The sequence below is a fragment of the Triticum dicoccoides genome, chromosome 1B (assembly GCF_002162155.2).
Source record: "Triticum dicoccoides isolate Atlit2015 ecotype Zavitan chromosome 1B, WEW_v2.0, whole genome shotgun sequence".
Lineage (NCBI taxonomy): Eukaryota > Viridiplantae > Streptophyta > Magnoliopsida > Poales > Poaceae > Triticum > Triticum dicoccoides.
This window is the reverse complement of record NC_041381.1, coordinates 49,552,473-49,579,342: the sequence shown is the minus strand read 5'-3', so window position 1 is coordinate 49,579,342 and position 26,870 is coordinate 49,552,473. Positions and strand designations below refer to the sequence as shown.

Below are 26,870 nucleotides of genomic sequence, written 5' to 3'. Positions count from 1 at the left end.
ATATTTGTTCTTCTCTCCTTCTATCAAGCTAAGGTACGCAATTTGCGTACTCTCGAAAAAAAAAACAATCTGGTCACTTCCCCACGCCCCCTCGCATCCGTTCCCCATTCTCCCATGGTCTCCCCCTGCTCTTCCTCCCCTTAATGTCGAATCTGGCCGCGGAAGTGGTCGTCGGAGGCGGGCGCGGAGGCGTGGGACTCGCACACCCCTGCTCTTCCCTACTCCTTCATCGAATCCGGTCGCCGAAGTGACCGAGGCGGTGCTCGAGCTCGGCATGCTCGCCGGGGATGCCGGGCTCCTCCCTCCTCCTGATGTTGTCGCCGTCGCCGCCGCCGCCATGAGCCTCTCCACCCTCTCCCGCGCTCGTCCCAGTACAGGTTAGTCTATATCTCCGACCCCGCCGGTTGCTCCTTCCTGTCAATTCGGATCTTCAACGGGTGCATTACCTCACTACGTGCAATGTTCGGACCCCTAGGGTTATCTGCTCGGGGGCCATGGCGTGTTCCGCGCGGTGCTGCCTTCGCCGCCGCCGCCGCCCGGCGATGTGGGCGCTGCCGCGCTGGGTTGTGTCTCGTGCGTCGCTGCCTGACTTCCGGTCTGGGGAGACGGGCTTCATTGGCCAACAAATAGGGACGGGAAGGTCCGAGACTGGAGGTCCCTGCTCGCAAACTCGCAATCCCGGAGGCTATTCTACTACCAGTCGAAAAAGAGTAAGCTTTCTTCCAAATATGTTCTTGAGTGCCAGGTGAGCCTCTTTCATTTTAATGCTTAAGTCCTAATATTTCATTTCTCTGAGTTTTTGAGTGCTAATATTGTTCTATTTTCTGAGCTCTTGAACATTTGCCTGCACAAAATAATATATAATACTTGCCTTCTGAGTCCAGTGGGAGTTGTATACATCATTTATTCAATCCTAAAATTTTGGATGGGCGACGTTGATTAGATGCGAAAACGGCTAATTCATTTGTTGTCTCCGTGTTAAACACTGCAGAAATGTGGGTTGTATCTTTTCAGATAAGCAAGGCAAGAATAGCTATATTGCTTCTCTATTATTTCTTTTTTTCTCACGCAACAGAAAAATTGAATGTAGTTCTTTTGTACTTTATGTTTCTTAATCACCTACTTACTCACCTAGATTACCTGGATTCAAGAGTATGACTGTTGATTGTTGTACACTGAAGGTTAAAACTATTAACTGCTTGCCACCAAGGAAGCTGCAGGTCTGATCTAAACAAGCAAGTTTGTTCTTGTCTATTCCTAAAAAAGAATGTAATGACAGAATAAAGTATAGTCAATGCACTGCACTCATATATACAACTGTATAAATTATTCTGCTTCTACACGACGAGCCATTCTTCTGAGAAACTACTCCTCTAAGCATACGTTTTTGTACAGTTTTTTTTGTTCTATGTGTTAGCTTTGACTTCCATCAGTTCACATATTATTCAGATTTTTCGATGTTCAAAATTTCAGATTATGTACTGGTCCCATTTGATTTTTGATTGTGGTATTTTTGTATAATAAGGATGGCGACATGGTCTGTCGCGGAGGCAGCGTGCATTGTTATTTATGCCTCTTCTTAAGCTTGTGAATTTTCTCCTCTTACAGTGATGTCCTTTATAGCCAAAGTTCATAAACAAAACACACATTTAGGCATCAACATTCATACCAAAGGCATTTTTATTAATATTTGAATTAAGATTATAGTAGTCCATTAGTAGTCTATGCCTGAAATGAATGCTTACGCTGCTTGCAGTAGTTAGCGTTTTTGCTTGCTTATATAGTTCATTTGCGGAAGAAGGTTAAAAGTACTAACTCATCTTATACATACTGTTATTTACTATTCAGATATCGCAAGAAGGTTAATTAACCTGGTTCAATGGTTTTTTCTGATGTTGTGGAAGTGATATGTTGCTGCGATGATCAATGATTCCGCGATGGCTGTTTCGGCGCTGGTATGTCATTTACCTCCTCTCCCTGTTTTCACTTAGATAAAGAATCCCACGGCATATTTGTTTACTAAATCAAAGTTCTAGATTACCTTCATCGGCAACTCCAAATATTTCTTACATGTCTTACCACAAGCATGTACATCAAAAACATTTATTCTAAACCGGTTCATGATAGATCAACAAAACCTTGTTGATGCTCTCACCTAATAGGATATCTACATGAAAGAAGGATATCGCATAACTTTTTGTGTTGAAGTAATATAAAAGAGGTTCTGGAATATACTCATTGGTTTCTTCTAAGGCTCAGTAGAAGCATGCTTGCTTGCATTCATTGTAATCAACCTTGCACTCAAATCCTTTTAACCAGAAGGGAGCTTGCTACCCTAAACAAACACTTTTTTGTTGGGAAATGTTTCACCCTAAAATATAATCTGAAGGAATCATTTTCATAGCAGAATTTTGTGTTCTAGTTTGATGAGGGATGCATTAGTTAAAATTTCAAACAATGTTATCATGTCACTCAAATTGTATTTTCAAAAAGTGTGACATATTTCTGATTCAACAGAAACAAAGCCTACTTACTCACCTAGCTTACCTGGATTCAAAGTGTTGACCAGGATTCATGGAAGGACGTCCGATTTAGGTAAGGTACGGTCAACAGGGATCATGTTAGCATATGGATCGCATGATGGATCACGTTTTTCCTACATTTTCCTTGTTTTTCGTAATTTCGTGATCCATCATGTGATCCACATCATGTGATCCATATGCTAACATTGATGGATCACATGAACAGGTTGACAAAGGAGCATGCATTTGCGGAACAGTTCGTCCGCGCCGACATCGTCGGGAGAGCAGTGTCTGGTGATGGCGCAATACAGTCTGGGCGGAGGCGTCTTCTAGCCTAACGAAGCCTTGGCGGCAGTGGCGTGTAAAAGCCTTTTGAAATTCAGATCAGAGAAGAGCATGCACCTATGTTGGCGAGGAGGAGCTCCTTGTCGCTGTCGTGGGAGGGCGCCCGTGCGGCCGCACCTGTGTTGGGGAACAGCGCGTCGTCGTGGCCGTCGTCGACTGACTTGGCGAGCTCGTTGTCGCGGCCGTCCTTGGGTGCCTCGGCGGCTGCGCAGGGCAGCGACGGGGATTGATTCCCGCTAATTTAGCTCCGTGTAAATTGGACTGGACGTGTGTTGTTACCTTGTTTTTTTTTCTTTTTTGAGAAAAAGGACGTGGGTTGTAGACTCTTGCGGGCGTGGGTTGTTTGTGAGGGCGTGGACGGCAGAGTTTTCGTCCGCCTCCTGCTGAAGTTTTCTTGTTTAATAGTAGTGTAGATGTGACTATAATCAACGTCCTTGTTGCTCTCGCTGTCTAGTAAGACGGTAGTCAATGATCATCTTATCTCACTGGCTCTTGCTGACAGCATGCTCCTGATGGCCTCCCTCTCTTCTTCTGAAAATCAATCAACCAAAGCAGAGACATAAATTCCACACTGTGCACATAATTAAGAATCAATCCACCCGTCAAAAATTAACAATCAGTCCTCTTTTTACTAATCTCATTTAGCAATATGCGAAGGGAAACTAAATTTCGTCTGATTGGATGATTATATGTAGACAAATTTCCTGCAGTGTCATAAGAGAGCAAGCGCCGTGAAATCTGTTCATGCAGTTGACAGAATATGGCCGCGTAGTGTGCATTTGACTACCAACTGATGAACTAGCGAACTAGTGATGACTAAAGAGATTGCCGGATTGAAAGGAGGTGAGCAGTACTGCAATCTTTTGGCAACTCGTAACCAGCAGAAAAGAAGAAACAATCAAGGATGGAACGGCGAGAGATCGGAAGGTTACCAGTGCGAGCAGGTGGAGATGGAGCGGCGATGGCGGGATCGGCAGCTCCGCCGCCGGCGTCAGCAATGGCTTGCGAGGCCTGACGGATGGCCACTTCAACTCCACGCCTAGATCTAAGTCGAAGGGGGAGATGAGGCATCCATTAGAGGAGGGGAATGAGCTGAGGTCACGGGGATTCAGGTGCCGGAGGGCCGCGCGAGGACTGGGCGCCGCCGTCGGGGGGCTTCTCTGGGCGCCGCCGTCGGGGGTCCTTCCCCGGGCGCCGCTCCTCTCAAGTCGCGCGGGGGGGCAGCTGTGTCCTTGGTCGAGGCAGGGAAAAAAAGAAATATTGAATCGTTTTTGTGGGATGGACGTTTCCAGCCAAATTGGAGGGGCAGAGCTCGGAAACTTGGGAGGGCTCAGCGCGTGTAAGCGATTTCGGCGCTGTATTCGTTTTATTTCAGACCGCTGTTTCCGTGTGCATGCCAAACAGGTGAATTGGAAATTTGGGAATACCAAATCCAATTCGGGGCCTCATTACAGACATCCAAACGCAGTGTTTGTATTAGCATGGCCAAGCAAGCAGCATATATATAGAAGCTAGTATTTGGAACCTTTAAGACCATACTACACAATAAAAAATCCTATCTCAGTTCAAGCTACTCTAACTTTCTGCAATCCACAGAAACATTTATTTAGTTTTCCGTAATCCTCTTCTGCAAATGTACACAACAAAATGCAACAGTAGGTATAAGGCAGGAGCCTTTCTGATCTCAAAGGGAAACATAGGGTTTTTTATTTTTTGAAAATCGAAGGACAACAATGGACTTTTTCTGAATATTACCAATGCTCCACAGGTTACTCGTCGAAAATCCAAAGAGCAGAAACATTTTGGCAAGGGGCGACCTAAAGAACGTAAGTTATTACTGGATACATTACACGAGAAGACAATTCATTACAATGCTATTACCTGGATGGCAATATACTTCTTTATTTTTATTTTTGGATGTAGTTAATTGAGAGCATGTTTTCATGTGCAACAGCAACATCTGGGAATTAGTACAGATTCCAACTATCTACGTTTCCACGGTGTGGCAACCACAAACTAGCCCATACAACAAAAATCCCAGACCTTCACTTTTTCTCTTTCAAACTAAAAGCTGTGTCCAAAACTCCAAATGCAGCACATATAAATCCTAAGGCAATATCAAGCTGAGAAGCTATTTGGTTCATAACTCAACACAATATACAGGCCAAGCACTGTTTCAATTCACACTGGCTTTGATGCAGACGTCAATTTACAACATGCAATTTTCTCCATAATTCACCAATTTACTTTTTAGTCAAGGCCTTGTGACTTATGCACACAAATGGTAGTTCAGGATATGATTTGAGCATAGTGCAGATCAACTAATCAGTAAATTTTAAAGATCTGCTGAAGCAGAGGCTGAACAAATTTATGAATTTTGGCAATTAGGCATGACATGAAGCTTATTGCACTAGTGTAGCTATAAGACATAATATTATGCATCTAAATTGAGTAAGATGGTAAACTATAAAACCAATACCCAAGTATTCTCACAGGGAGAGGCTTTCAGAAATAAGGAAAAAACATAGGGAGATGATATGTCAGCACTAGTTCGAGCACAAGCAGCTTCCGCCGTGCACGGAACAGAGTCAAAATAAACAGTAGTGATGATGCAAATGTTGCATTCATGCTGCAAAGTTGTTTCAATATTGTTGCGAACGTTGGTTCCTATGTTTCATAAGTTCTGATGATTTGTTGCATGCATAAAAAATTTATGTTGTACGAATGTTCTAAAAAAATCGCAATATTTTTACATGTCTTTTTTACATACCACGAGAAAAAAATATTGCAAGGCTGTTGCATCTGTAGGAAAAAAATTGTTGCACACTTGGATTTTAGATTGTGACAATTGAACGCACCAGCATCTAAGATTAGGCGAGATCGGATGGACTGGGAGGCGGTGGATTCCTTTCTCCCTTGCCCAACCAATGCCTAGCGTCTTCCTTTGCGAATACTGTAGAGAATTTGGTATTTGTAAATTATTGTGTTTCATGGTTTCAACAAATAGTGCAAATTACTATTTTACCTTGAAACCTGCTAGCGATCTTAAGCAAAAATTTGAACCTAGCTCATTCAAAACTGACCGGCCTTGCAATCATGGGACAGAAGGCGTGATCCACACCGGCGGCACCGAGAACATGTCGTACTGCTGCCGTAGCGCCTCCATCTTCTTCACTGTGCCGTCCTTGAGGCTGTATACCCCGAGGGCCTGAGCGTCAGAGTTGATGGGCTCATCATTGCAACTCTTGTTGGACCACGACGATAGGTCCTTGGTCTTGCACAGCTTAGCGACCCCTAGTTCATCGTTGGTGAAGTAGATGCAGCCGGCCTTGATCTCCGGGTGCCCCCTCGTCGGTACGCACAACGAGTTGTTCACCCGGACGAACAGTGCAACATCAGCGATGTCCTTCGTCTCCTTCCACTGCCCGTCGTCGCCGAGGACATGGACCTTGAAGGAGCACGTCCACCTGTCCTGGATGTGCAGATCCTTGATCACTTGGGCGTACTTGAGCACCACCATCAGCCGCCCACCCGGCGCCACCGCCAGGTACTTGCGGTGGCACGGTGAGCCGCCTTCTTCAATTGTCAGCCTTGGCGTGACAGCCGTGCTCGTGAACGTGCCGGACTCCGCGACACGTTGCCACGCCTCCACGACACCAGTATAGGATACGGAATAGAACTGTCCGTCGTGATAAATGGCGTCCTCGACGCCGTCGCGCGACGGCGCCAGCTTCCACGCGGCGTCCTCAGCCGTGGCGAAGGCAGGGGCGCCGAATTCACTGTCCAGGATCATCATGGCGGTGCCATAGCTGCCGTGGCGGCTCGGGGAGACAGAGAGGACGACCTTCCGGTGGAACCAGACGCCCATGTGGTCGGCGGTGACCGTGCGCGCGCCGTGCCCCTCAGGCCCCCAGGCATTCTCCTTGAACGGCGGCCCGCCGCCGAACCGGGCGGCCATGAAGCGCTTCACGCACACGGTGAACCACTGGCAGGGCGTGCGGAGGAAGACGCCCATGGTGGCGACGTGCGGGAGCGCGTGCTGCTCGCCGGAGGCGGGGTTGACGAGGTAGATCTGGCCCCGGCCGTCGGCCGTGGCGAGCCAGCCGCGGGAGGAGCCGATGACGAGGTGGTCGCGCAGCGCGGGGTACGGGGTGCGCACCGTGGCCGCGCGCCGGTCGGCGATGGAGAACAGCGTGGCGGTCTTTGGGTTCTCGTCGTTCCTGCCGGGGAGGAGGAGCCACGGCGCCGATGGGCTGAATACGTCGGAGAAGGAGGATGCTGCGAAGACCGCGGCGAAGGCGATGCGGTCGAGGAACCCCAGGCGGTCGTGGATGTTGGTCAGCAGCTCCGGCGGGAGGCTGGGGCAGCGTCTGGGGCCGTCGGCCTTGATGCTGGGGCCGGCGATCGCTTTCCCGGCCACGGCGACCTTCCTTCGCCTGGCGGCGGCGCCCTTGCTTCTGCCCATTGACACGTACTACTCCTACAAATCGATCGATCTATGGATAGTGGTGCGGCCTGATCGGCTGACGCCATCATGTCGTCAGTTGCCATGTCCGACTGTAGCTCTTATCTTCTCTATCTACCCCTAAAAAAACTCCTATCTTTTTTCGAGGTGAAAACAAAACTCTTACCTTCTCTTCCCGTCCGTTCATCATCCTTCCTCCAATCGGATCAACTGCTTCATTTTTTTCGTCCTCTTTCTATGTTGATTTTTTTTTCATTTCATCTCTGGTTTTTCCATGGGTGTTCCCTGAAAACCTCATCAACTGCTCCATTTTTATTGGCTTACCAAGGAGAATAAATACTTACGGAATAAGCGGCTTATAAAAAAATCTTATTTTTTACACTATCACAATAATATGGACAGGTAAATACTTATCAAATACAGTTTGTCTAATTCACATCTAGATATTTTTTAAGGATGTTACATCTAAGCTCCCACAAATATATAATGCAGCAACAAGAAAAAAAAATTAGGACAAAAAAAAAAGACCGCAAGCAAACAGAGTGCACACTAGCTTAGATGTGACATAACTATGTCACATTTAGATGTGTTCTAGATACTATCAAATATGAAGTTTTGAAAAGGACGTTGATAACGCCCACAAGTGTGGTGGGAGCACACACGTCCTATAACACACAGACTGCGCCACGTTCCCGCATGCATGCATGTAGGGATCTTTTTGGATTTCCCATTTTTAAACGGTTTTATCTCTTTAATGAAAAATCTGATTGAAAATCCATTTCATCATTAAATCCATCGCGACGAGATCTTTGAAACTAGATCTTGTATCAATATGTTTAACGATTTTTAAATATTGCCATGTCTATTGCACATGAATTGCCATAGTGTTTACACTGAAGTTGCCATGATATGTTTCAGCTATTTTCTTCTACATTTAAAAGTAAATTTTGACATATTATAAAGCAGAGAATTACGAAACTAGATTTGCCATGAACCATAAACTAAAATTTACATTATACATGCACTTAAAATTGCCATGGTTCATACAAAAAACAATTTTCATGGTCAAAGTGCTGGAATTGCCATGATCAAAATACTAAATTTGTCATGCTCTATAAACTAAAATTGCCACATGGCAACTTTACTGTAACACTATGTCAACTAAAGTTTAAACATCATGGCAATTTTTGGGCAATTTTTTTTCGTCAAAATATATCAACATGAGATCTAGTTTTGAAGATCTCGTTGAGACGAATTTAATGGTGAAAACGGATTTTTAATTAGGAGATAAAACATTTTTAAACCGAAAACCAAAAAATTTCCACTGATGTCATTTGTTTTGATGTGGCAAAATGAATGATACTGGAGGTGTTTGAGCCATGTTGCTTCATGCCACACGTGTGGGCGTTAACATTTGCGTTTGAAAATTGCATTTTTGGATAAAAAATTGCAACTAAAACCCGAGCTCATCTACTCCTGGATGAACAATTAACTCCGGCTTTTTACATCAAAGATGATCAAGGTTTCTAGTTGTACGCAATTTTTGGTGCCAATATGACTTATGTGGTGCTCTATAAAAGCAACATCAGCTATTCAAAACGTCCTTTCGCCCTTTGTCTAGATCTCCTTTGATGTCATATCTGTACAAAAAAAATGGAAGCACCTAGAACAATTGAGCATCTTTTCTTTGGTGCTATTATTTTTTAGCATTATTTTCCCCTTTTTTCAAATTTAGTCTTCACATCGGGTGTTCATGAGCTCGAACTCCAAAATGCTATCCTCATTTTCCCTTCTCATATATCTTTTATTAATTTCACCTATAAGAAAACTGTTCCAAATCACGTTTTTTTTTCTACCGTGTGCAGCTGACAATTGAATGACTAATGAATAATACATATTCCAAAATTTTCCAATTGAATGACTCGTAGAGGCCCTTGTATCTCGTGGCAACAAGAATGAATTGTTTTGAGGTATAATATAGTTTCAAATCTCGTGTTTTAGAAATATTTCAGCCATAGCCGAACTCACTGAATTTCACTAAATTGCAATGATTTCAGTTATCAGTTTGGTTACTAAAATCTTCAATGGAATTCAATAACAAAAAAACTAAAATTTTGAAAAGTAAATAGAAAAGTTTTTGGATTTGAGTTCACTACCGTAATTGCTAAAATATTTTGATCGAAGGGCGATTATTTTAGTATCATAGAAAAGACCAAAATTTCTGGAATTTGTGTGAAATTTCATTGAAATGGAAAAGCCATTGAAGACTCAGTCCACACAGTTCATATTTGTATGGTACCAAACCCGGATTCTCGGCGGTGGAGGGGAGAGGAGACAGTGCCGAGAAAGAACCTAAAGTTTTATCTAACCCAAAGATTGTTCTCGTTTCATCTCTTGTCCTCAAGTTTCTTGTGTGTCTTGTAATTCTTCTGCTCTGAATTGATCGAAGGCGTGGTTTACTCAAAAGAAAATGAAAACGTTGGAGCGGAAGTGCCGGTTTTGATCAACTTCGGTTGTACGAAACCTATATCAATCAAGTCGTTGTAGTATAGTGGTAAGTATTCTCGCCTGTCACGCGGGTGACCCGGGTTCGATCCCCGGCAACGGCGTATTTTTGTTTTTGGTCTTTGTCATTTTTTTAATCTTTTATTTACCCTCAAGGGCTCTGTGCCTCTTTCTCTTTCAAACTTCGTTTGCTTGGTACTGTATTTTATCGGCGAGTTTTTAAAGCTGGAGTTGGCTCCCCAATTGTGTCCTCCACTGTATGTCTTCTGACATATGAGGCGAATGGGAGGATCGACTTGAACAAAAACGTTGAGCCCAGCTAATTCAAAACAGATCGACCTTGCTGCTCTCATGGAACGGAAGGCATGATCCACACGGGCCCCGGCGAGAACCTGCCGTGCTGCTGCTGCTGGAGGGCCTCCATCTTCTTCGTCGTGTTGTCCTTGAGGCTGTACACCCTCGCGTCCCCGGTTTCCTCGTCGCCGATGAAGTAGACGCAGCTGGCCTCGGTCTCCGGGCGCCCGCTCACACAGCGAGTCGTTCGCCCCGGCGAACACGGCGACGTCGCCGATGTCCCTCGTTTCCTTCCACTGCCCATCCATCGTCGCCGAGGACATGCACCTTGAAGGTGCACGTACGTCCAGCTGTCGCAGCTGTACTGCTCCTTGGTCTATTGGCCGGCACGTACTCCTACAGATCGGACTGGGATCCCGTGACACGTTGCACCATGCGCCCAGTTTATCAGCCATCCAAACAAGATCCAACGGCTCACATTGGCCAAGGTGAAAACAGCCCAGCACAAAGGCGCTTCAGACTCGGACATTAGACAAAACAAAACAGCAGTTTTTGAGTCATTTAAGAGTGCAATGCATCACCTTTTGTATGGTCTTTGTGAATAATTAATAATATGGATGCATGCATCGTTCTGATGCAGAGGTCCGGGGTACATCCTCCTTTAAAAAAAAATTAAGAGTGCAATGCAAACAACATTCATATATTAAGATTTAAGTATCAAATTTGATACATTAAAATTCAGACTTAGCAGTCCTTCCCTGACACATTAAAATTCAGAACATGTTACAGCCTGAATATCAACAGCAGGGGGCTCACGACATAACTGCCCAGGAGGTTCACGTAGAATAACGCGGTGCACATGGACTTGGGTTCCATCCAGGGGCGGCTCCAGCGTGGGGTCGTGTAGGGGCGGCCGCCCCGGGTAAAATTTTGAAACCTAGGGTACCCCCGTACTGATTTTGGCTGGCGGCCACCATGGGAGTCGGGCAGGTTTGCTGGAAGGTCTCAGGTGTGGTCGATCGGGACTAGGGAAGAGGAAAACGATTCGCCAGGTAACTGCTCGCTAGGAGATCTTTAGATGGGTCAATCAAGTAAGACTAATAAAACTTAGATGAGCCCATCAGTTATTGTACGCAGCCTGATTCTCACGTTCACAGTTCTCTTGGAACTAATCGTCCTGATTCCTGAACTCACGCCTCACGCCTCACACGATCATGCCCTGCCGACGCGGCGCCGCCTCCACTGCCGTCTCGTTGTCGTCAGCGCTGCCCAGGTCTATCCAGCCGATGGTGCTAGATGGAGAAGGAGAAGCGACTCCACCTGTTCTCCATGCCGTTCATACGGGAAGAGGAGTCGCCGCGAGCAGGCAACAGAGGCAACAAGGACCAGGTTCTTTCGCTCTCCCCTAGTATTCTCTTCTGTTCTAGTATCATGTTTAATTTGTTGTCATGTTAGCCTAATTCTTGGAAGATGAACACTGAAAATTAATTACAAATGTGATGTTCGGGCCATCTTACAAATCCTCCACGTATAACTACAACTTAGTGGTAAACATTTGCTGTGTCTTTTGTTTAAAAAAATGGCATACTATTCTATGATTTAGATTAATCTGATTGTTTTTACATGTTTCAGGTAGTCCAGGTTAGACATTATGTGATTTTTTGCGTTACCATATTTTACCTAGTTCTTGCAGATGAAACTACTTTGATAAATTTATTATGTTGACAGTCTTGCCTACATGCATACTCTTGGTCAATTATTTTTCTTGATTGTCGTATTTGATCATATTGTGGTTTTGAATTTTTGTTTCCTATAAAAGTCCGCCCCTGGTAACTTCAAATTCTGGATCCGCCACTGGTTCCGTCTATGTGATTGGGTGATATTCGGCTCCTTTCTTGATGATCACCATTACCATGGACTTCTCTTCCACCTATGTGATCGGGTGATCTTCGGCTCCTTCCTTTCTAGATTAATTTCCCACATGGCTAACTAGGCCTCCTTCAGACGCTCATCGTCGCCCGAAGCTAGGCCATTCGATAGCCAATCAAAGCATTAATCCAAGATGTTCCCGTGTGTGTACATCGTACATGGATTGGGGGCCCAGGTAGTTTCAGGGCCAACCATGATGTCATTTTCCTCCATGTGCACTCGGGCCTGGGCAAACGGGTAGTCTATCACTTGGTGCTTTAAAATGTACTCCCTCCGTTCCTAAATATAAGTCTTTTTAGAGATTTCAAAATAAACTATCACATACGGATATATATAGACATATTTTAGTGGATTGATTCACTCATTTTGCTTTGTATGTAGTCACTTGTTGAAATATCTAGAAATACTTATATTTAGGAACGGAGGGAGTAATAACTACTTGCTTTGCAGTAGTGTATGTTGCCATACGAAGACTATTTATATTTTCTCGCCTCTCTTATCTGGCGGCATCTCAAATTCATGGGTGCTTCTTTCGTACTTCCTCCGTTCGAAAATACTTGTTATCAAAATGAATAAAAAGAGTATCTCAAACTAAAATACGTCTAGATACATTTATTTTTATTTATTTTGATGACAAGTATTTCCGAACGGAGGGAGTATCTCTGATGTGCTAAGAAATGAGCTCGGCAGCTAGAGGTGCAAACATACTAGTGCTGCTCAAAGAAAAGTGCTGGCCACTGGAATCTTACATAGCAATGACGACCGGAAGTGCAAGATCATTCGTATGTCTCTCGTTACCATGACTGCTGAGTATCGTGATTATTAGGAAAGATGAGATAGATTAGAATTTGTTTTGATTTGTTTTGTACTCCAAATAGATCATTGTACTCTTATATATATGCCCACAAGACTCAAGCAATACATCAAACTATTTCACCAAACCCCTCTCTCCCTTCTAACATGGTATCAGTTTCCGGGTTCTAAACCATAGCAGCCGCCTCTACCGCACCCGTGTGCCGCCCCTGGGGCGGTCGGCCTCTATGACCGCCGGGGGCCGCGCTGCCCGTAACTAGGATTCGTTCGCCGTCGTGTTGACCGGCTGCCCTATAGAGTCTTTTCCCCGAGCCCTTGCTTCGGGGTTTTCTCGGCGGTTTCTTTTTGGTTTTCCGATCTAATCTTGATCGGTTTGCGTCGCCCACCGCTGTCGTCGGCCCCGTGAGCCTCTACTCCAACCCCGGCGCGATCGGCTGGCTTCTTCACCGACCCGGCGGCCCCGCGCGTCGTCCGCGTGTCTGCCCGCCGGTCGCCCCGACCTGGCGGCCTCGCGCGTCGTCCGCGCATCTACCTGCCGGTCGCCCCGACCTGCCGGCCTCGCGTCATGCGGCGGCCCTTCACCGCCATCGTTCGCGCACCGACCCGCCCGTCGATCTACGCCGTCCGTCACCGTCCTGCTCCGACCGGGACTCCTGCATCACCCCGACCCGGCGGCTTCGCGCCATGCGGCGGCCAATCATAGCCGCCCTGCCGCCCGATGTCGTCGGCTTCATCTCGGACTCCGCCGCCACCCCGTCTCCACCGAGCAGCGTCCCCGACCTCGCGCGCGATCGGATTGATCATCCGCCCACCGCCGCGATACGCCTCATCTCTACGCGTGCAACCGACCTGGCCCGTCGGTGGCGCGCGCCTCCGCATGCCCCGTGAAGACCGTTTCGAGTTCAGCGCATCCCTCTACCGATCGAGCAACGGGCTGCCACTGCGTTGCCCCGTCGGGCCGCAGCGCCGCCGCCCCGTGGTTCTTCTCCCGGCTGCACTGACCCGCGTCACCCCTGCGTCGCCCCTTCGGACCGTAGTGCCATGGCCGGTGGTCCACCGCCGCCCTGAGGCCGTCCGCTCTAGGTCGTCCTGGTGGCAGCACCGACCCTCGCGCCGCCATTGCGTCGCCCCGTCGGGCCGTAGCGAGCATGGCACGCAGTCCACGCAGCCGTCCCGAGGCCGCCCCCCGGTTGCAGTGACCCGCGCTTCTCCGTCGCGCTGCCCCTTCGGGCTGTCGCGCCGCGACCCGCGGTCCCTTTCGCTGCCTAGAGGTCTTCTGCCGTCGCCTTGACCTGCTCGCCGCCGCTGCGTCGCCCATTCGGGCCGTAGCGCCACAGCCCGCAGTCCACCGTCGTCGCTGCGCATCGACTTCCCGTGTTATGCGTCTCGTCGCCTCCCTTGGTGCGGGAACGCCACCGTCCGCGCTGGTCTTCGTCATGCTGTTGGGTTCTCCTCGTCTACTTCGAGCACCGCCGCCGTGCTCCTAACTTAGCCGCCGCCGCCGCCGTCAGGCCGCCGCTGCCGCTCTTCTTCGGCCGCCGCCGCCGCTACCCCCGTAGCCACCGCCGCCGCCCGTCCACCTCCCTTCATCTTCGTCCGGCACCAGCCCGTCGCCAGCGTCGCCGTCATCTACCCCGACCACTTCGTCGACTCCGACCACCGTTGGTGACATTGGCCCCGCGCCGATGGACGCCGCAATCGTCGTCGAGTTCTTCTCTTCTGGCCTCTCCGACTTCTTCGACATGGCGTACAACTCGTGCAGGTCCTAGTCTCCGCATGCCCAGTGCTGGCAACACCGGTGCATGCCTTCATCCACGACGTGTCCCCGGGCCTGGCAAGCCTGGAGCGGCGCTTCGTCAACTTCGTGTTCGTCCGTCTACGCATGCCCGGTGCTGGCAACACCGGTGCGTGCCTTCATCTACGATGTGTCCCCTGGCTTGGCAACCCCGGCGCGACGCGTCATCAACGTCATCTACTTCCTGGCGCACCACTACTTCGACACCACTGCGCCCATGACTAACTCGGCACCTCCTTGCGCCCGCGGCTCCACGATGACTTCCTCGACACCGGCTACCCCGACTCGACATCGACCACGGCATTCTTCGCACGGCTGCCTCGACCATGGCTCCACCACCCACGCTCTCGGCTACATTGACAAATGACACAAAGGGATACCGCCTTGCTTGAGCAACCTTGTCGGTTTCCACTCCAGCCACGACTTCCGCGATGCGTCGACCATTACGACTATGGGGAGGGGGGTGTCCGTCGGCTTGCCTTCGGATTCTTCTCTAGTCTCACTGTCTGCGTCGCTACCGTTGTGACCGCTGGGAGATGTTGAGTATCGTGATTATTAGGAAAGACGAGATAGACTAGGATTTGTTCTGGCTTGTCTTGTACTCCAAGTAGATCATTGTACTCCTATATGTATGCCCACGAGGCTCAAGCAATACATCAAACTATTCCACCAAACCTCCCTCTCCCTTCTAACAATGACAGATGAATTATCATGCGCGCCACTGGTAAGTGACGTCTAGCCATTTTTGCATGTCACTTGTAATTTTCCCGGTTACCAATGATGAGCTATTTTTGTGCACAAATCACGATACAATTCTGTAGTACTGGAAACATGATAGAGATGATGAATACAACATGTATGACTAAATAAAACCATTTGACAAGATAATAGAAAGGTTCATTATACCATTCACATGACTACGAGGAGATATCATACTAGATATTTGAATAGTTGGGTGTATCAATCACAAAAACTTACATAAACTCCCTAAAAAGGATAGTGCTAGATGAACAGTCTTTTCTTGATGCTTTTCTAATCTTGACTTTCCATCAACTTACCATTCACGTTGGACGTGCCATAAATATGAGGGGTGCCTCTTTGAGATTGTTCCACTAATGCTAATCGTCTAAGGTGTATGTAGTTGCCAATGTCTCTAGATCAAGACAACCTACAAAGACTAGCCTCACAGATGAGTTCCAACCTTTCTATTGTAGAGTGATCAACAACCTTGATTAAGTGGCAAACAATCGCTTTTATGCCATGATCATCAACATCATTATTATTTGCTTCCTTTCAACGATTTTGATGACAATGAGAAAAAATAGATTGTTCGCCAGTTACTTGGGGTTGTCAGTTGTTAAACAATAGAAAGAATGAAGCTCATATGTGAGGCTAATCTTTGGAATCTCTTGTTGTAGAGATAGTGGCAAGTACATATGCAATAGTTGATCATCATTAGTGTAACAATATCAATGAGGCGCGTCTCAAGTTTAAGGCAAATAAAACAAGAATTGGTAAATTGACGAGAATGCAAGATTACAACAACCTTAGTAGAAAGACCTAGTCTAGCACCAGAGATATTCAAGACTGTTCCTAATTTCCCTAAAATTTTGTATGGTAGCTCATCACAGTCATGTGATTGTTACAAAACACCTTCTGATTTTCTTACATATACAATGATTTTATTTAGTCATATATTATGTTAATAATTTCTCATGTTTGACTTAGTGTATTTCAAGAAACTGTGTACATAAGTCATATCTAGTATGGCATGGCGTGCGAGGAGGATCAAATACACTAATGCATGTTGCTGATGAATGTGCTACATGTTTCGAATAACACAACGTACATATGACAACAACGATGATATGCAAAATTTATTACATGTCCTCATCCACACAAAACATGTATTGCTAAAAGAGAGTCTATTTGCAGCCCTACAACCCTATAAGCGTTAGACTGCTAAGTCATCAAGCTAGCAATATTATACCACATGCTTCATGTATTGAACAACTAAAACTGAATTAGGGATCAATGAGAATTAAATTAAGAACTATGGTATCATGTGTAGTTTATTGCTCTCTTAATGTTGTTGGATTTTATCCCACTAATGTATAAAATAGTGTGATGATTACATGAGCCATGTGACTAATTTGTTCGATTCTATCTTTGATGGATATTTAATATATTTTCCTAATGCGTAGAATTAATAAGCACCTTAGGCATACCAATTTTGAAAAGACGCAATGTGCAATGAATCCAGAGGACACACCATAAAATAGGAAGGAAAAGGGTAAGGGAATGTAATTAGTTAACTACCATGGTATTAAAAATGAGGAGGATGGTCGGGAATCTCACAAAGATATGAATGGACAAAATATATGCATAAAGACCGAATCAGTGAAGGGTAGTTGATTCTTGACCTGTGAATTATGAAATAATATATCATAAGCTCACCTTGAGCCTCCAATTTTACATGGAGATGATGAAAGTAGAGGGGTCATCGATAGACATGCGAGTTCTTATGACCTCTACTTTGAGGTCCCCGCCTCCACCAACGACCTCCAAGGTTGCCTCCATGCTAACACGTGAATTCGATGAGAGGAGATCAAGCGGAGATCTAAACCTTTTGCTCACCACCATGGCTTGGATCACATGCCGCTTGGGTCTCCACCTTCCATGCATCTTGCTCCTAGTATCCAGGGAGGTAGGGTGAGGGGAAGAGGAGAAATAGACTAAGGAGGCAAGCACTATGCTAGTGCCTAGGGAGTATACCAGGCCATGGGCCGAGCCGGGCCGGGCTTGGGCTGGGCCTTAAAAAGCCCACGATAGAAAACTGAGGCCCAGGCCCTACCACCAGGCCTAGTTTTCAAGCCCAAGCCCAGCCCATTGGGTAAAAACCCTTGAAAAGCCCCTAGGGCTTAGGGCCGTGGGCCGGGCCTCTTCCTTAAAATGACAATATGCCAAGCCCAAGCCCGTCCATGCCCTGCGGGTGGGCTCAAAACTGAAGCCCAAGCCCAGCCCACGGGCAAGCCCATCGGGCCTAGGCCCTGGATTTTAGGGTCGGGCCTGGGTGGGCCGACAGAGCCGGACCGGAGATGGCTAGGACTACTAGGAAGAGACATCAAACCTCTTGAAGCCATGAGTGTAGTCGATCTGCTATTGAGGGGGGTCCTTCTTCGTCCTCTTTCCCCTATCAATTTTCCCTCTATGCATAGGTGCTCACACCACCACACTTGCTTTGCATAGGGATGAACAAAGACCCTCCTTATTGTTGCTTCTCCGCTCGCCATCTCGCCATGCTCATGAACACTCTAAAGAGGCAAGGAGCCAAGGATGGAAATAAGCGAGGACAGAGGTGGAGGCAGCAAGAGACGTCGGCCTAGAGGGGCACAAGAGTGGGCGAGAGGAGGAATACTTGCGGCGACGGTGGCGGGGAGGAGGTGAAGTGGAGAGATGCAAGAGTTAGGGTTTTCAGTGTGCTGCCTTTTTATATACGTCCTATTTGAGCATCAACAATTGTGAACAACTAAAGAAAAGATCAAACGGTCATGAGAATCTTGGTGAGGTGGCATACTATATGAGGATGAAGTTATTAGGACAGTAAAATTAAGCCTAATCCCAGCCCTTTCGTTCCCTGTGTGTTTTTGGCCGTCCGGTCGCGTGATCTGGTCAATCCGAATCATTAAATCTGTTGCCAATTCTGAGCTCCACCGCAGTTTTTCTTAGGCCAACTGTCCTAAAGGCCTCTACTCCGGAAGGAAAACTGGGATCTATGGTGCACCAGGCTTCTGTGTCAGCCCATTTAGCTAACCCTCATGCGAGACATACACAGGTCGCTAACCTGAGCACCATATCGCGAACCTCTGATAACCCACAAGTATAGGGGGTCGCAACAGTTTTCGAGGGTAGAGTATTCAACCCAAATTTATAGATTTGACACAAGGGGATCCAAAGAATATTTGCAAGTATTAGTAGCTGAGTTGTCAACTCAACCACACCTGGAGATTAATTATCTGCAGCAAAGTGATCAGTAGCAAAGTAGTATGATAGTTTTGATAGTAGTAACAACAACAATAGTAACGGTTACAGTGATAGCAATGGTTTTTTAGCAGTAACGATAGTGACAGCAGCAGTAGTAACTTAGCAAGATCAATATGTAGGAAAATTGTAGGCATTGGATCACCGATTTGTTGGATGATATTCATCATGTAACAGTCAAAACCTAGGGTGATGCAGCACTAGCTCCAGTTCATCAACATAATGTAGGCATGTATTCTGTAAATAGTCATATGTGCTTATGGAAAGAACTTGTATCACATATTTTGTCCTACCCTCCCGTGGCAGCGGGGTCCTATTGGAAATAAGGGATATTAAGGCCTCCTTTTAATAGAGAACCAGAAAAAAAGCATTAACACCCGATGAATACATGAACTTCTCAAACTATGATCATCACCGGGAAGTGTCCCGACTATTGTCACTCCGGGGTTGCTGGATCATAACACGTAGTAGGTGACTATAACTTGCAAGATCGGATCTTGAACATGGATATAATGGTGATAACATAAACGGTTCAGATCTGAAATCATGGCACCCGGGCCCAAAGGGACAAGCATTAAGCATGGCAAAGTCATAGGAACATCAATCTCAGAACATAATGGATACTAGGGATCAAGCCCTAACAAAACTAACCCGATTACATGATGAATCTCATCCAACTCCTCATCGACCAGCGAGCCTACGAAGGAATTACTCACTCCCGATGGGGAGCATCATGGAATTGGTGATGGAGAAGGGTTGGTGATGACGAAGATCGAAGATCCCCCTCTTCAGAGCCCCAAACGGACTCCAGATCCAGCCTCCCGATGAAGAACAGGAGGCGGCGGTGGCTCCGTCTCGTGAAACGTGATAATTCTTTCTCCCTCATTTTTTCTAGAAAAATGTGATTTTATAGCGTTCGTTTCAGGGTCTGCGGGGCCACCAGGTGGGGACAACCCACCTAGGCGTGCCTGGAGGGGGGGCGCTCCCTGGTGGGTTGTGCCCACCCCGGTACCCCCTCTGGTGTTTCTTGGCTCCAGAAATGATCTTCTATTGTATAAAAATTCCTCGCAAAGTTTTGTTCCATTCCGAGGACTTTTATTTCTGCACAAAAAACAACACCATGGTAGTTCTGCTGAAAATAGCGTTAGTCCGGGTTAGTTTCATTCAAATCATGCAAATTAGAGTCCAAAACTAGAGGAAAAGCGTTAGGAAAATTAGATACGACGGAGACGTATCAACTCCCCCAAGCTTAAACCTTTGCTTGTCCTCAAGCAATCCAGTTGATAAACTGAAAGTGAAAAAGAAAAAAATTATGAACTCTTTTGCTCTTGTTTACATAAATAAGCTTAAGTAGCACCCAAGTTTGCAGCCAAGAGTATAACTAACCATGTCGACAATAACTCTTAAAAATTATGTTAACTCATATCGATAACATAATCAGCTAGCGAGCAATAATAAGATATCTCAAACAACAACACGTTGTCAAAACAACCATGATATAATATGACAATAGTGGTATCTCGCTAGCCCTTTCTGAGACCGCAAAACATAAATGCAGAGCACCTCCAAAGTTCAAGCAGCGACTAAATATTGCAATTCATGGTAGAAAAGATCCACTCAAGATGCACCCAACATTAGCTACACACAATTCATGAAGATGACAATAGTGCTCTTAGGTTCTGGCGCTTAATTGAGAAGGTGATGACACAACACAAAAGTAAATATATAGTCCCTTCGCAAAGGGAAGCAGTGATTTGCAGTGGTGCCAGAGCTCAAGTTTTTTAAAGCAGAGGTAAATGAAATTTTGAGAAATGCACCATTCTTGTTTATTTCCGACCATTAGTTATCGGTAGCTTCCATGCTAAACACATTAGCGACGGTTCCCAAGCGATAAAAGTAAAGGTTTACTCCCCCTCCACCAACAATCACACTCCACGTCTTGTCCGAACTAACGGGTGTCGTCCATACCAACAATAGTCCCAAGGGAGTTTTTTATTATTATTTACAATTTGAATTCGGGACTGGGAATCCCTATTACCGCCCCTCTCATGCAAGGACGAGTGAATAAACACTCATCATGAGAATAACCCGCTTAGCATGGAAGATATTGACTACCTCCTGTTGCTCTTTGAACAATCCAGACACACAAAAAGGATATTTATTTGATGTTTTTAAAGGTGGCACATGCAAATTTACTTAGGACGGTAGGGTAATACCACATATAGGTAGGTATGATGGACTCATCTGGAATAAATTGGGTTTCATGGTTTTGATGCACAAGCAGAATTCCCGCTTAGTATAGGCAAAGGCTAGCAATTAGGTTGAGAAGCGGCCAGCTAGAGAGCGAAAACGGTAATGAACATGCATTATGCATGAGTAACATTGGATACTAGCATGAGTAGGATATGAACATCATGAACATAAATATCATAGAGGCTATGTTGGTTTTGATTCAACTACATGCATGAACATGTGCCAAGTCAAGCCACTCGAACATTCAAAGGAGGATACCATATCATCCTACTACATCACAATCATTTTAACGCAATGTTGACATCCAAGATAAATCATTATCCACTCCTACTACTTATGCATGGCATGAGAAACTATAATCTCTAATTGTCATTGCAAACAAGTTTGATCATAATAGGCTGAATCATGGATATTAGGTTAAACATATTTACAAAAACAGAACATGTCGAGTTCATACCCATTTCTCTCTACTACAGCCAGTTCATCAAATATCGTCATTATTGCCTTTCACTTGCACGACCGAATGATGTGAAAATAATAATAGTGCAAGAGTGTCATGGACTAAGCTGGAATCTGCAAACATTTTATTCAAAAGGAGAAGACAAGGTAATATGGGCTCTTTACTAGATCACAGTAATGCATATGAGATCCACTCAACATTTTCATCGTGGCCTTCTCCTCGGTATGACTCAATGGAAAGAAAATAAATTTAGAGAAACACAATGAAATATTTGTGGAGTTTTTGGTTTTTCTTGCACAAGCAAATAAAAGGGAAAAATAAAAATGAGAAAAACTATTTACATGGGAAAGTTCCCAACAGGCAAAAGAAGAACAAGGATTTTTTTTGGAAATTTTCTTTTTAGTACTACAACTAACTATGCTAGGAAGAAAAATAAAAAAGAAGCAGGAAATATTTTTGTATTTTCTCAAAGTTATTCAAGCACACAAGAAGAAGGTGAGAAAATAAATCTAGCATGGATAATACAATGAAAAAGTGTGGACACCGACAAATGGAATAAAATGTGTGAACATGAAAGTAATGTCGGTGAGAAATACGTACCCCCCAAGCTTAGGCTTTTGGCCTAACTTGGTAATCCGTCAGTGACCTGCATAATGGTCGGAGTGATAGCTCACGGAGGCTCTCGGTGCGGATGCCTCAGCCAACCGTGCAGCCACAACTGCCGTGTTATGTGCTCGGGCCCACTACAAGAAATATGTCAACTTGTGACCTTGACTATTGGTCACTGAAAGGTCATTGTTTTTCATTTGCTACCTTTTTGTGACCAAAAACAGAAGGTCAAAAGCTGGCGGTGGTAAACTGAAATTAACGACCTTCTTTGTTAGAAGGTCGTAGACATTTACGACCAAAAAAGAAGGTCGTTGAACCCATAACCTTTTGTTTTGGTCACTGGCTGTCTGCCCAGGCCACGTCAGATCCGACGTGGCAATCTGACGTGGCAAAATTATGACCAGTTGAAAAGGTCATTACTTAGAATCAGCCCGGTCCATTTCAGTGCTTAGATGGACCGAGCCCATTAATTCAGCCTTTTTAATATATATTTTTCTGTTAATTTTCTCTAGCTACGTGGGCCTGGCCCAACAATTTGGCCTTTTATTTTCTAGGGCATGGCCTTTTTGCTGGTCTATTGATTTTCTATTTTCAGCCATTTTATTTTGCAGCTGGTCCCACCACAAATTGGTCCCACTTGTCATGCTTATCCCAAAATTGGTCCCACACATTAAAAAATTTGAACTTTTCCAAACAACCATTATATCTTGGACTCCATTGTCAGGTTTCCATTTCACAGGTATTCAAACCACATACACAATAATTATCAGACCAGAGAGCAATCGAAATGTTCATGGAGTGAAATGTTCTCAGTAGCTAGGATTTTTTTGGTATATAGTATACTGACATGTGCAACTCTAACTAAATTGACCATAGAAATGAAAAGAACTGTAAGAACAAGTTCATTTAGAATCCAGGCAATTTTAAGCACCAATAGAACAGATCTAGCAAACCAGACTATAATCATCATGCATCGGGATTTATGGTTCTAGCAAAACAGTAAGGAGACAGAGATACATGCATCAAGCATACCAGCTACTACAGCAGTAGCAAATAAACATTGATGGATTACCCACCGTGCATAGACCAATCAGCAACAGCAGCAATAGTAGGTAGTAGAAGAAGCAGAAGAGGGAGGGCCCTGTCTTGGGAGGAACTCCCCTGATTACAAGAACCACAAAATAGCTGGTGGAGCACAGCCGCTGCAAATTGTGGCAAATTGTAGTTAATTCGCCCTGGTATGTAGTCAGTACTATCCAAGAATACATGAATGATATATATAGTAAACAGACAGTGTAGGGAGCACTGCATAACTGTATGATATGTAAGCCAAAAAGCACTGTGTAACTATATGAACTCCGCGCTAAAAGGTCTTTGGAAGTGTACGTCAGCAGACAAAATGGTAATTGGTGTACTCTGCTATTTTACCTACTATACACAAAACAGATTAAATGTCCATGGACAATTCTAGCAAACACAAAAGTAATATGATCAATTGGGATCATTTCTGATTTTGCTTGCTCGCACACCAACCACAAACGTGATCACAGCCAAGTATTTAACCAGTTTGCCGCCAAGTTTAAGTTACTACTAACTGGAAGTAAATAATCAATTATTAAAGATAATGAAGTTAATTGAACAATTTTTACACATGTATAATGGTGTGAATAGAGCAATAGAGCAATGCCCAATCCTTACACATGTCTAATGGCATGAATATGCAAGTTAGACCTAGATGTTACTAACACGTGTTATTTGCATAATTAATGCATAAGTGTAGTATTTCTGACTAGCCAGAATCAATCTTTGTGCATACATCCTGCCATGTTGTTCCTTGCCCAGTAAGCTCCCAAAAGCAGTATTAATAAAATTGAAACAGAATAACACATACAGGACTACAGGAACCACAACAAGAAATTTTCTATTGCGAGTAAGCTCCTTGCCGTTGTCCATTTGCTCCCACCAAGTCAATCTATTATACATCCCCTGATCATCAGCGAATGGAGTTCCCTTCTTCCAGTGGAAGAAGTGGTATGCAATCTAAAATGAAGATTCAATTAGGAAAGCAATGACAATAGAGAAATAATTTCTAGATAGTATGTTTCATGCTATAATCTTATGAGAAAAACAGCAATAATTTGTACTTCGAGAATTGAGGTTGGGTCAACTAGAACTGTAGTATTTACTGCCATAATGATTTCATGAATTTTGCCACTACATAATTATATTTAAAGTAGCAAAATAATGATTAAATGCAGGCTATTTATTTGACTATTATGAAACAGTAAACCTTCAAACTAGAATACACTTTATTAGTTGGCAGGATTGGCGAATGTGTCGTAGCAATTTGTAGCTAGGGGAGGTGAAGAGTGGGCAGATTGAACGATCTACCCCAATTCCTGACTGCACAAAGCAAGCAATCGAGGTAAACAAACACAAACCGCAAGCCTTCAGATCCATGGGAGTCGAGGACGTGTAAGAAAGGGAGGGAGGGGAGGGGGAGAGGCGGGTACCATGAAGTGGCCAAGGTTGACGAGCATCCAGGCCATGCCTCCACAGCCATGTCCTGCTCCACCTTGACCTTCTCCCAGTTGTTCTTCTTATTGTACAGCTCGCATAGCACCCATTCGTCGCTGCAATAGCCACACATCACAAAAAGAGAGGGTCAGCATCTACCTATCAATCGATCAGTATTGTTGGTGAGCAAAGTGCAAACTGGAAGACGCTGGGGTTACCTCGAGGGATCCCTTCTTGCCGGTCAAGTTTGCTTCAGCAAGTTTGCTTCCTCCTCTGTTAATCCACAAAAAAGAACATGTAAGTATGTCAGCCAACAGTACATACATATAGAACAAATAAGGATTTAAAGGATTATTTGTTTTTTTGGGGGCCTTTGATGCTAGATTAAGAAGATGCAAATGGGTAAATAATACGCAGTCGGAGCACCATCAATAAATACTCAATCACAGTAGATAGTACTGGTAAGTATATACCGTAGGTCTCGTACACACCGAATAATTACACACGACGAAGTGCATGAATGTCGCACCAAACACGGATACATGAATCAACATCTCACACTGGTATTGATCAGGCATGCATAACCTTAGGAGAATATACTGCAAGTGCGGACTAGCATCATGAAACAACTAGAGATTCAGAACAAGCCCTAGCTCTGAAATCCTTATAACCAGATATTCATGTACCCAACTGAAGCAAAAAACAAGTAGCAGGAAAAAGCCTCTCCTACTGACCGATTGCTCCAGAAAAAAGCCCCTCCACAGCCAGCAGTAATCATATTTGATTTATACGACCGAATTGAGCACATGCAGTAGATCAGCCATTGCATAGCGACTGAATTCGAAATCTAACTGACAAACTAGGTGGAGCACTAGCCAAACTGACACGGAAACCAACACAGGGGCGATCACATTGTCATCACGACATCGAGCAAACACTGAAGACAGAAGGAAGTGACGAGCACATAATCGAGCGGTAACAAAGAGGGGGGCTATGGGCAACTTACAGCATCACTCGGGACTTCCACTTCTCACCACCGACCTTGCCAATCTACAATTCAAACCCCAGACCAGATCAGGACACAAAAATCATTTACTAGCATGGCTCTTACTTGCCACAGATATTACTTAGATCCACAGAACAGAAACCGCGTCAATAAAATGTATTCACTTCTCAGTACCAACCTCTTACCCAAAAGAGTTGAATTGCAACCATACATACAATATTAGTACCCTAAAGCCATGATACGGGGGCAAGAACTACAATCCTAGGTTGTGACACCTAAACAGGATATATAGTCAAATAAACATAAACGCCAGCAGAGTGAAGCTAGCAAGCTAGTACTAATAACGATATTAGTTTTGAATGCAGGGTTGATCCTAGCTAGCTAGTCCAACGTACAGAAGTGAAATGCAAAATTGAGAAGTTAGCTAATAGCATCGAACCCAATAGTGCAATTTGCAGCCATCATCTCTAAGCTAATATAAGGGGGGCCAACCTTGCACTGTCAGTTTAGGACGGTGGTTGCATAGCAGTAAAGTGTTAGCAGGTGGTGATGACCCAACCCCAAGGCCATTGAGCTTCACAATGTCTGTCCTAGCAGCTCAATTCCCTTCACATGCCTCAATCCCAACCCCCAAACTACTCGAGGCCTTGTTGCCACCACTGTTTCACACTTGCATCTGGACTTTGCACCGCAGCAGACCAAGCACAATCCAACAAAGTCAGATAAGGCTAGCTACCATCCGCCAGCCATTTAGAGGCTAGTACTAGGACGAGGAGGAGGAGGACTAAGACCCAATCCGCAGCTCCGCAAATTCTCGTCAAGCGGAAGCGGGCCTGAATTCTCCTAGATCACGGGCAAAATGGAGGGAGGGGATGGGGAGGGGGATACCTTTTCGTTCTTGAAGCGGTTGCGGATGTTGCCGAGCTCCTTGTCAACGAGGAGGCGCTCCTGCTCCTTGTTGTGGCAGTTGCGAATGTCGCTGATGAAGACCGACAGCCCCCGCATCCCGGAGAGTGCCCGGCCGGATCTCGCCACGGCGCCGCGTCGGCGCGAGCCAGCCCTTGATTCTCCCAAGCGCAGGCGCCGACGAACAGGAGCGCGGGGCCTAGCTCCGCCGGAGGCCCGCGCGGGCATCCACGGGAGGCGACAGGAGCGAGATCCGGTCCTTGGTGCTGGCCTTGCCCCGACTCGCCGCCGCCGCTGCTGCTGCTGCTCCTCCGCCTCGAGCTCCCCGCCCGCATCTCTGGTCCTCGGTCGTGACGACGACTGGGCTGCCCGAGGAGGGGAAGAGGAGTGGGGTGGGAGCGTCGGCGGAT

At 45.5% G+C, this 26,870-nt stretch overlaps 1 protein-coding gene, 1 long non-coding RNA gene and 1 other non-coding gene across 6 annotated transcripts; 2 read left to right on the top strand and 1 right to left on the bottom strand.

Moving 5' to 3' along the window:
* Positions 1-7: 7 nt before the first annotated feature.
* LOC119318249 lies at positions 8-3,332 on the top strand. Of its 2 annotated transcripts, none has more exons than XR_005154031.1 (5): positions 8-377; positions 476-710; positions 1,849-1,955; positions 2,518-2,595; positions 2,749-3,332. It is a non-coding gene; the product is annotated as an uncharacterized LOC119318249 (long non-coding RNA). The 2 variants fall into 2 exon arrangements; XR_005154032.1 differs by having other exon boundaries at positions 2,518-2,600.
* Positions 3,333-9,869: 6,537 nt separating this feature from the next.
* TRNAD-GUC lies at positions 9,870-9,941 on the top strand. The gene has a single exon. It is a non-coding gene; the product is annotated as a tRNA-Asp (tRNA).
* Positions 9,942-19,956: 10,015 nt separating this feature from the next.
* LOC119318234 lies at positions 19,957-26,864 on the bottom strand. Of its 3 annotated transcripts, XR_005154028.1 has the most exons (7): positions 26,443-26,864; positions 25,555-25,598; positions 24,767-24,821; positions 24,545-24,664; positions 23,108-24,071; positions 22,023-22,165; positions 19,957-19,997 (listed from the first exon to the last, which is right to left on the bottom strand). XR_005154028.1 is itself a non-coding variant. In XM_037592759.1 (5 exons), the coding sequence occupies exons 1-4, from the start codon at positions 26,686-26,688 to the stop codon at positions 24,632-24,634; spliced, it is 378 nt and encodes a 125-aa protein (XP_037448656.1). In that variant the 5' UTR covers positions 26,689-26,864; the 3' UTR covers positions 23,768-24,071; positions 24,545-24,631. The 3 variants fall into 3 exon arrangements, 1 of the variants encoding a protein (XP_037448656.1); XR_005154025.1 differs by lacking the exon at positions 19,957-19,997 and having other exon boundaries at positions 21,977-22,165; XM_037592759.1 differs by lacking the exons at positions 19,957-19,997; positions 22,023-22,165 and having other exon boundaries at positions 23,768-24,071.
* Positions 26,865-26,870: the final 6 nt, after the last annotated feature.